The following is a 10,877-nucleotide window of genomic DNA, read 5'->3' as shown; positions in this document are numbered from 1 at the left end:
TGCCAGCATCTTGCCATGGATGCTCAGTGCAAATTCAGAAACAAGAATGGTACATTAAGTGTGTTGAGGAGAGTGTGTGTGTCTGCATTTAGGAACATATAATATATCTTGGTGCATTTTGTGTATATTTTTGTCAACAGAACTGAAACATTAAATAAAATCAAGTCAAATGATACTGGTCAAAAAACTGTCAAAATACTAAAAAAGAAGCTGAAAAATCCTGTCTTCAATACTTTTTTTTTTTTTTTTTTTTCTGATGCCTGTACTCTTTACAATCTGTAGATGTTAAAAAGTTTGTCAGGTACATAAATGCCCTCTGATATTTCATTGAAATCCAGCATAAATTCCTGAGACACTACAGATGTGACTGATTGCTGCATGCCTGATATTTTGAAGGATTTAGAACTTGGTTTCTTTTTTTAGTCTCTTAACAGTATTAGATTCCAGCATGAGCTAAAAATATGTAGGTAGCGATGATGTCACTTCTTCTGTAGCCCTTGTAGAGCTGAAGTGTGCAGTTGGAATTGTATAAAAGCTGAGGAATTACTGTGTCATTCGAGGGCAAAATTATTATGCTTGAACTGCTTCAACTGTAGGGTCTCACAGTACTACTGGCCTCCAGGCCTACGGAAACTGAACGCACTGCTGCTAGCCAGAAGAGATTAGTAAACATATTGCCTATGCTTCTGGAAAAACATCACTGGGTACTATCCCAAAAGAACAATTTCTGTTCTGTGTTTTCAGTAGCAGCTGCTCTGCATGCTAAAATATCCTGCATGGATTTATTCCAATTTGCTTTCCACAGAGTTCTTTTAATCTCGGTTACCCACAGGCGTCAGACAGAAGTGGGAATTTGACATTGAACTGAGCAGTTTCTGGCACTTTCCAAATCAGAGAAAAGCCCTGGAAGAATTAGGTGGTATTATAGCAACAAGAGTGTGTGGCTTGCTTTGTGACTTCCATGTGCATAAAAACACATATGCTTTCTCACTCCCTGTTGTCCTAGGTTCAGCAGTAGCAGTAATTTTTTCTCCTTTTTAGTGGCTGGTGCAGTGCTGTGGTTTTGGCTTTTGGCCTGGGAACAGTGCTGATAACACCGATGTTTTTAGTTACTGCTGCTCGGGTGTTTGGTCTGACCAAGGACTTTGTGAGTCTCATGCTCTGCCAGGGAGGAGGAAGCAGAAAAAGGACACCTGACCCAGACTAGCCTGGAGGTATTCCATACCACGTCATGCCCGGGATGTAACCGGCAGTTACCTGGAAGGGCTGGTTCATTCCTGGGTCAGGCTGTGTATCGACGGGTGGTATTGTATTCTCTTCCCTTATTACTGGTGGTAGCAGTAGTGGTTTGTGTCACACCTTAGTTACTGGACTGTTCTTATCTCAACTCATGAGAGTTACATTCTTTTGATTCTCCTCCCCGTCCCTCTGGGAGCGGGGCCGGGAGCGGGGGTAAGAAAGGAGTGGAGTGGGCAAAAGGGCTGCGTGATTCTGATTTACAGGCTAGGCTTAAACCATGACAGGTTTTTTTGGTGCCCAACGTGGGGCACGAAGGGTTGAGATAACAACATATCTGACCAGAGTGTGTCTAGTCATATTTGTGATAAGCATTCATTGTTTCGGATTAATAGTCACTCGTCACAATGCTGATTTATCGGCTCTCAATTTTGTTGCTCTTGATCTCAGAGTTTCAGCATGTTATGGCTTTCTTGCAGCCGGTATTTGCTGTGTTAGCGTTTATTGGCTGGGGACCTTGGGCTAAGGTTCTTGTCTCATTGTATTTTATGGTAATTACTTGTACTTGTAATACGGGTGGGCTCCGGCAGCAGCGCGGGATGGATGTGGCCGTGGACTTGTACCTGGCTGTCCTGCTGCTCTTCACCGTCCTGGCCTTTGTCCTTGCCTCCATCTCCAGGAGGCTGTGGGGAGCCGAGGGGGAATGGCCCCAGGAGCCAGCAGCGGCTGAAGTGGCCCAGAAGAGCAGCCCTGGGGACCAAGAGGCAGCAGGAGCGGGGCCGGAGGCCAGGAAGGAGGTGGCTGCTGAGCAACGGGAGAAGGCGGCGGAGGACCAGAGCCCCACGGCCGAACCCAGCTCCTCAGGGGCCGAGAGCATCCCCCATCAGCTGCTCGCCGAGCCTCACAAGCCTGAGCTCCAGGAGGATGCGGAGAGCAAGATACCACCTTTGGGAGCCTCAATTGGGTCCAGCCTCTGGCACCTGGGACAAGTGGAGGATGCAGGAGACCACATAGCATTTCCCAGCAAGGCAGAGGAAGAAGATGTGGACTCAGGAAAAGAGAAACTGGTGGTAAGAGAGCTGGCAAGCACAGCAGCTACACCAGCCCCAGTGACAAGTACAGCAGCATCATTTGAGAGTTCTGAAGGTTTCAAATGGCCTCTGGGTACCCTTGAGACCTGCCTGCTGATTGTGATGAGGATCAGCATGTTGGCACACATACAGAGTGTGTTTTACCCACGACCATTACGTCTGATCTCGAAAGTTAAGCAAGACACGTTTGGGTCTTGTCTAGGATTGGACAACGATATAGGAGGGCTGAGAGATTTTCCCCAAGGCTGGACAGTCATGAGTAGCAGGGTGTGTGGGACAGTATTGGTGAGTATCTGGTCCACTGGGCCCCTCCAGTGCTCTGGAAGCGTCTGAGATGGAAGGCAGCTGTATGGAGTCCCCAGCAACAAGTTGCAGAAACTGCTGAAGGGAAGGGTGAATTATTTTGAGTCTGGTGGGCCCATGACACTTCAGGCCATCAGGGCAGAGATGCAGCACACAGATGGACTCATGATCGAGGGGTGGACTTAGCAATGGACACTATTGCCCAGGTTATTCACGAGTGTGAACACTGCACACAGCCTCTCCTGCTCTGAAAGACTGTTACAAGAGATGGAGCCTGACATCATGGACCATATGGACTCAGCAGCTTTATAGGGATTGGTCCATACACTAAGAGAAGAGTGCACTAAGATAAGAGGGATAGTATATTGAAAATGTGGGATCTGAGCATGACATGAATGGTATGGAATAAGGGGTGGATACTGTCCTGTGTTCAGCAGTAGCAGTCATTTTTTTCTCTTAGTGGATAGTTCAGTGCTGTGGTTTTGACTTCCAGCCTGGGAACAGTGCTGATAACACCAATATTTTTAGTTGCTGCTTGGGTGTTTGGTCTGACCAAGGACTTTGTGAGTCTCATGCTCTGCCAGGGAGGAGGGGAGGCCAGAAGGAGGCAGAGACAGGACACCTGACCCAGACTAGCCTAGGAGGTATTCCATACCACAGCACGTCATGCCCGGGATGTAACTGGCAGTTACCTGGAAGGGCTGGTTCACTGCTCGATTGGGCTGCGTTATCGACGGGTGGTATTGTATTTTCTTCCCTTGTTATTTCCCTTATCACTATTATTATTGGTGGCAGCAGCAGTGGTTTGTGTTATACCTTAGTTACTGGACTGTTCTTATCTCAGCCCATGGGAGTTACATTCTTTCAGTTCTCCTCCCTGTCTCTCTGGGAGCAGGGCAGGGGAAAAAAGGGGTGGATTGGGCAAGAGGGCTGCGTGGTTCTGGTTTACGGCCTGAGCTTAAACCATGACACCTGTCATTGAAAAAACACACAAAAAAAACTCCTACCAGTGTTTCATTGAAATTTAAGTATTTATCAGAAAACCATAGAGCCACTGCAACTGAAAAAGGACATGTGGAGATTGTCTAGTGCATCCCATCTGCTCAAAGCAGGGTCACCAAAAGCTACCTGCTCAGGGCTGCATTCATACAGGTTTTGAGTATCCCCAAGGATGGAGGCTCCATAGCCTTTTCAGGCAACCACAGAGCTCTCATGCTGCAAGCCCTTCATCATGCTTGTGACCCTTTGCTAGACTTGCTCCATTATGTCTGTGTCCTTCTTACAAGGGAGAATTGTAGCCAATGGTCCAGCTGTAGCCTCTCTGGTGATAAAGAAAGGGAAAGGATCACATGATCTACCTGCTAGTAACATTCCTCCTAAGGCAAACCAGGATACTGTTAATCCATCTTGTCCCTAGTGAACATTTCCCACTCAAATTCAACTTCAGCCAACACACCCATATCCTTCTATTCAATACTGTTTTTCAGTCAGCCCCCAGCCAGTACTAGTGCATGCAATCCTTCATTCTTCCAAGATTCAGGACTTTGCTTTTCTCTGTGTTGAACTTCATGAGATTCCTGTTTGCCCATTTGTCCTGCCTGCTGTGGTATACAACCACTTCCTCTGAGCTTGTGTGGTCTGCAAACTTGCTGAGGAAGCACTCTATCCCATCATCCAGGTCATTAATGAAGATGTTAAGCAGTATTGGCATAATTTTCAAGCCCTCCAGTGCATGATTAGTAACTGGCCTCTAACTAGACTATGTTCTGCTGATCATAACCCTTCAAGCCAAAGAATCCACCTCAATGTATGCTTATCTAGCCTGTACTTCATGAGGTTGTCTATGGCAATATTATGGGAAACAGAGTTGATAGCCCTGCCAAAGTCAAGATTAAAAAACAACAACTGCTCTCCCCTGAACTACAAGCCAGTCATCAAGATGTAAAAGGGTATCAGGCTGGTTACGTATTTTTTTGCCTTCATAAACCTATGCTGACTACTTCCAATCATCTTCTTGCCCTAAGTATCTTTAGAAGCAGCTTAAGGCAAGATTTATCCCAACACTTTCCCAGGAAGCAAGGTGAAGCTGACTGGTCTCTATTTCCCCAAATCCTCATTCTTGCCCTACTTGACAGGAGTGACATTTGCTGCCTTCCAGTCCTCAGGAACCTCCACCATGAACTTTCAGAGATAATTCAAAATGCCTCACAGTGATACTGGTCAGTTCTCTCAGCACTCATGGATGCATGTCATCAGCACCAAAGAAGGTCTCTTCTACTTCTTCCAGGTCACGTGGTGTCTAGCAGATACGTACACTAACTTCCAATATGCAAAAGTACCATTTTTAGAAGCTATCATGCCTTTTCTGTTGAATCATTTTCACTGAAACTTACAGAGCAAAAAGAGCAGCTATGGGCTTAACCCATTAAAGATATACTTCACTGCACTTTGATTGATGTGCTGAAGAAATGCACTGATTGTCACATATATACAACATACAATCAACATACTATCAGATGGTGTTAGTTAAATATACAGATGGGACAACAGTATGCATCCTTTGGGGAGTGTTAAATACTTCCAAGTCAGAATGGTGTTGGAATCCCTCCTAATTGTCTCCAGAGGGCAGCAATAGGGTCTTAGAAGAAAACATCTGAAAAGATATTTGGAACAACGTTCATATGACTAAAGCCTCTCATTAGACAGATGGACATCCCCACACAAAACACATGAAAAATGAAAATAGTCCAAAGTATCTACATCTGTGCTCATGAAGTAAAACAATTATTAACAGAGAGTGATTGACATGGAGATAGTTGTAGCAGCAGCTAGCTGTTACACAGCAGAAACAGGGACTGAGATCTTACCTGGACAAGCTGAAGAATTTATGGTTAGTTTCCTTCCATGGGCAAGGCAGAAGACGGATCCAGGCTGTGACCTAAGGTTCCATTCTGGCTCTCGCCTTGCTCTTAGACTGACACAGTCATGCACCATGTGTTTCTTCTGCTGGGCTTCAGGTTATGATCTCACCCCAAGCTTTGAAGAAAAACACTGAAAACATCTATTCAGAAGAATGCAAAGAAAGCAGTCCCTTCTCACTCAATTTTTTTCCCCTATGCGTTCTTCTGCTTGTATTTGACATGTTATAATATATCCCTATGATTGAACAGACTAGGAAAAAACCTTTGCTGTATTTGGCAAGTACCTTTTCAATGGGGCTAAAATGAAATGTTATTTAATTTTATTTTCTGCACATCTCTTACGCAGACTATAGGTCTGGATAGGTTTTAAGAAAACAGTAAATAATGGTAGAGTCTGGTGAAGTTTGTTTCTTTGCATAAGGAAAAAAACCACACTACATTTAGGAAGGTGCATCTGAGAAATGTGTTGGAAGTGCTGTGTGCGTGCGTGTGTGTGTGTGTATGTGTGTGAAAAGGCTTGTGACCATGAGCAAAGAAACAAAACCAGAAATACACAGCAAGCAGAGGAGGTGTGACCAAAGAATCATATAAGAAGTTTAAAAATCAAAGGATGCAGTTTAAAATGGGATTTTAGGATGTAAACAATGACCTAGAAATTTTACTCAAGAAATTTTCACTCATAACATTCACCTGCTGAAGATAAACTGATAGAATGGGGGTAGGAGAAATTGAGAAAAGACAGGATTAAGCATAAAGATGAGGAAAAGTGGAATAACATAGGTAATGTGCAAGATTTCAGACTTCTTGATATCAGTTATACAGAAAAAATAGATAAAAATGTAAAAGACAAAGATTACACCATACCAGCAAAGCAATGTTCTGAGATCAGAAAGAAAACACTTGAGATGAAGAGGCATCTGAAAATGATTCTTTCATAAAAGAAAAATTGAAGAGCTATTCACCAAAGCAAATTTGTGAAAGCTGAAGTGGTTAAACATCAGGCTGCTTAGAAGTCACTACAAGATTTAAAATATAAAACCAACCCTTTGACCTGAAAGGAAAAAATAGCTGGAGGGTCAGAGAAAGAAAATCATGCTATCCTAGCTTCATGTTTGACCAGGAAAGATCAGATAGAGAGAAGCAAGGAGTTTGAGAAATTTGCAGTGCGGATCATATTTCAGTGGGTATCTTAACAGAGAGAGAAATAATCTAAGAGAGTTTTCAATTGTTTTCAGGAATAGAAACCATTTTATAGATGACCTACCATATGCATTGGGCAACAGTTCCTAGGTCTTCAGCTTCTTTGTCTAAAAAGATCTTTGACACTTTACATCAATACCCTGAAAAATGCATAAATAACCACCAACTTTAATGAGCTGATGCAGCCAAATAACAGGAGATTCCATTAATGTCAAAAGGCAGAAATAGATGAAAGGTTCATGAGTAGTAACCGAGAATCACTATCTGAGAAACAGAATCATTAACAGCATGGCATAGACCAACTTTTTTTTTCTGTAGAAGAAACTTCCTCTAAAATCATCATTTACTTTTCTGACAAGTCTAAATTACTTTCACCTGGCACTACACAGAAAAAAGGCACAAAGAACACTAACAAAAGCAAAGATTCAGTTTCGTGAAAGTCATGTATTTCTGTTGAATTTTTAGCACTATACCTTCAGGAAAAGCGAAAAATGGGCACTCCAATAAAGGGGCATTGATACATTAGTGCATATAGAAAAATGGATTTTTGTGAAACATTTGCATGTATTTTCATTTTCTATTAAAATGGAATATATTTATTGTCAAACATTTTATTTGAAAGTATTCAAAAGGGAACTTTACAGTTATATTTTGGTATCTGAAGTACAAGTAAGCTCTGTAAAAAACAAGTCTTCTTTGCTGTTGCTTCCAAGTTTGGTAGTTGAGGAGTTAGTAGTCCTGAAAAAACTAACTCCATTATGCCAAATTTTATAACACCCTTGCAGCAAAACTGACTTTTTATGTCAGAAGTGTTAGGGAAATGGCATGGTCTCAAACATTACTCCTGGCACCAGCAAATTACTGAAATAAACTCTGTCATCTGCTAGCCTAAGCTTCCAGTTCACAGTCATTTGGGGAGTGGAAATTATCACCATACAGTATCTTAAAACCACCAATGTTGTAAGAAAACTTGAGTTAGATTTTCTTATTTATGTGCTGTAAAGGTGTGGCGGCATACAAATACAAGGAGGAAATTCTTTCCTGTTAGGGTGGTGAGACACTGGAATCGGTTGCCCAGGGAGGTTGTGAGTGCTCCATCCCTGGCGGTGCTCAAGGCCAGGTTGGATGAAGCCTTGTGTGGGATGGTTTAGTGTGAGGTGTCCCTGTCCATGGCAGGGGGGTTGGAACTGGATGATCTTGAGGTCCTTTCCAACCCTAACTATTCTATGATTCTATGATATATTGTATTAGACGACTAGTGGACTCTTGGAAGTTCAAAGTACAAATTTCTTTAAAATAGGAATAAAATGGAAAGGAATGAAATATCTGACATTAAGGTTCAGTTCCCACAACTAACAGCTCTGAGGAAAAAAAAAATCATAAGCAGAATTAAGTATAGAATTTGGCCTCATCAGCTGTGATCCATAAGTAATTTGGTTTACAAGTTTCTTTCATCTCCTCATAGCAAATATAATTCAATTGTGCGTATCTTCAACATCAACACAATTAAATTGGGTTTAGGGTAACAAAACAGGCCTTTTTTTCTCATTTAAGGCTCATATGCATAATCCTAGATATAGGAATAATGGGAGAATTATAATTTCAATAGCTGTCCAACACAGTTAAGGATATCTCAGAGGTACAAAAAGCTCAATAAACTTGATGTGTTGGACACATTATTTGCACCAACATTTGAGAGCAAATATTTATCTTGAAGTCTAATAGTATTTCTTCCCTAAAGATTTACTTTGAGTGCTATACAGAGAGCCCAAACTTGTAAGATTTGCAGTGAAAGCTCCAAAGAAGACAATAAACTTTATGGGGAAAAAAAAAAAAAAAAAGAAACCAAGCCAAACACAAAAATTCCCCCAAGATCTGGTGATATATATATTATCTTGGACTTTTAGCTACTTTCACAGTTTTCCTTCACAGCATGTATCAGCATGAAGAAAATTATATTTATATGCATTTTTCTTGGTATTTTTGTTTTTCTTCAGCTTTTCTTGCGTCACAGGGCATTCTCCTATCTGCAAAAAATCAGTGCAACCTAACACATTTTAGCTCATCAGTATTAGTGGTCTGATCAACAGAGAGAGCTTTGTAGTACATGTTCAGGGTCTAGTCCTGCCAGGTGCACTGCAAGCTAATTAAAAAAAATAATTTTTTAACATCCCAGAATTAAATTTTCAGTAGCTTATGAGTAGACTGGAGAATACTGAAATCTTGTGATCAAAAAGAATCATTTAAATATATGTAAAAATAATTCAATACCTATACATTTATATCCCTACTGTTCCATCATTTTCCCTTTTAGGAAGCACAATTCTTTTTGCTTTGTTACAATTTGTAAGGTTGCTGCAATTTCATCTTATAGAGAACAAAAAGATTCTTCTGGTAAGTGAAGGAAAAAACAGGAAGATACAAAATGAAAAATAATTCCTAGGAGAAAATGCATTTCAATACTTAGCTTTGATAATATGATTGAAAAGACTGAATTGGCCCATTAAATTTAATTCATCATTGCAAACCTTTCATTCTGAACATCCAGACCCCTCATTCAGCAGTCATGTCTATGTGATTCATTCTGCTTTACTTCTAAGAAGAAGTACAAAGTTAAAATTTTAAATTCATATTGTGGTTGAGTACGAATCTTCCTTGACATTGAATATTTCGCACTTGCTGTTAACATTCTGTTGCTAAAAATAAAGGCTATTATATTACTTGCATCAAAATAATGTTTTTCCTATTTTGCATGCTTCACAGGTCTTTAAACAAATCCTATAGATGTTTGGACTTTACATTTTTGATTACATATTTCATGCATCGTTACTTTGAAAAGCTGCTTTAATTATAATACTTATTATGCTAAAATTGAGTTGGTTTTAGCCTGCAAGGAAAAAGGGCTGTTGTGTAATTACCGATACATAACTGAACTTTTCCTTGAACCATGCAGTTCCTACACTCTAATTAGGTCTCCATATCTCATTTACATAATTTTTTAATACTCTGATGGAATGGAATTTGCTGTCCTCAGGACTGGTGACCAGTTTCTTAGTAGTAGCAGAGGAACTGGAAATTCATGGTGAAGATAGCCCTTACTAGCCTTTCTGCTGCATCCAAAAGAGTTTATGCTGTTGAACAAAAAGTTTCAGGCCTATTGCCTCTGAGTATTCATGCTTCTTTTCTTCATTCTGCAGATTTACCACCTTAAATTTACAATATAAGAAATATTCTAGGGGTTAGCTGAATGAAATATGAGTAAGTGTGGTGAATAAAGGTTGTCTGGAGGGTTGTGGGCTATTTTTAGTTGCTCTGCACACTGACATACATTCCCAGAGCTTTCACTTATTTATGTCCTTATACTGATTTCCTTACCATGGTATCTCAGGGTTTCTGTTTCTTTGGGAATTATTAAAAATGAGAAAAACAAATCCTAACCTGAAGTCACAGAAAGTGACTGCCCCCTTGCCTAGAAAGATAAGATCCTGAGGGCAGAATTAAGCAGGAGAGATGTGGTGGTCATTTCAAGCATGCAGCTGAACGGCAGCAGTACATTTTAGTCTGAATGAACCTCCAGAGCTTCTTTATCCAGTAAAGGACTACCCCATTCTTTCAGCATATGGCAGATTTCTTGATTTCCTTTTATTACCTGAAATTGGGATTGTACTCAGTAGTCTCAATCCTTCATTCCCATATCTCATTTTGATTAGATGTTGAGGCAATTAAACTAGTTGTCTATTATTTGAGGAAGGAAATTGTGTTTGCAAACACCTGAATCACACCTTTTGCTCATTGGAATGTAATGTTTAAAGATGTTCAGAGATCTTCAAATTCTTCTTTGCTAAACACTCTCCATTGGAGTAAAAACTCAAATATCTGTGCCAAAGTGTTATCTGGCCTTCCCATTACACTGTAACTCCCTTAATACTTCTAGATTTCTTTGGAAGAGACCTTTTACAGTGCTTTTCTCTTTCCATTCAGTTTTGATTTCTGATATATAAATGCCAAATGTGTGTTTTGTATTTTATACCGGTTTTAAAGCCTTGTATATACTGAGATTACACTGAATGATGATACGCACATTGATATGGAAATCAGTCATTTTCCTCTAATTTAAGAAGGTTTT

The 10,877-nt window shown here is 40.6% G+C and overlaps 1 protein-coding gene across 1 annotated transcript; it reads left to right on the top strand.

Moving 5' to 3' along the window:
- The first annotated feature begins 1,835 nt into the window (after positions 1-1,835).
- LOC136007984 (uncharacterized) lies at positions 1,836-4,047 on the top strand. Its single transcript, XM_065667012.1, has 2 exons — positions 1,836-2,352; positions 3,917-4,047. Exons 1-2 carry the CDS (start codon positions 1,836-1,838, stop codon positions 4,045-4,047), a joined length of 648 nt encoding a protein of 215 aa, XP_065523084.1.
- The last annotated feature ends 6,830 nt before the right edge of the window (positions 4,048-10,877 follow it).

Source organism: Lathamus discolor, chromosome 1 (genome assembly GCF_037157495.1).
Source record: "Lathamus discolor isolate bLatDis1 chromosome 1, bLatDis1.hap1, whole genome shotgun sequence".
Classification (NCBI taxonomy): Eukaryota; Metazoa; Chordata; class Aves; order Psittaciformes; family Psittacidae; genus Lathamus; species Lathamus discolor.
Note: the sequence above shows the minus strand (reverse complement) of the source record. Positions and strands in the feature narration are given on the sequence as shown.

Coding starts and splice junctions, on each gene's coding strand:
- LOC136007984 (XM_065667012.1), top strand. CDS start 1,836: ATGGATGTGGCCGTGGACTTGTACCTGGCTGTCCTGCTGCTCTTCACC. Junction 2,353..3,916: donor TACACCAGCCCCAGTGACAA/GTACAGCAGCAT, acceptor CCTTCTTACAAG/GGAGAATTGTAGCCAATGGT.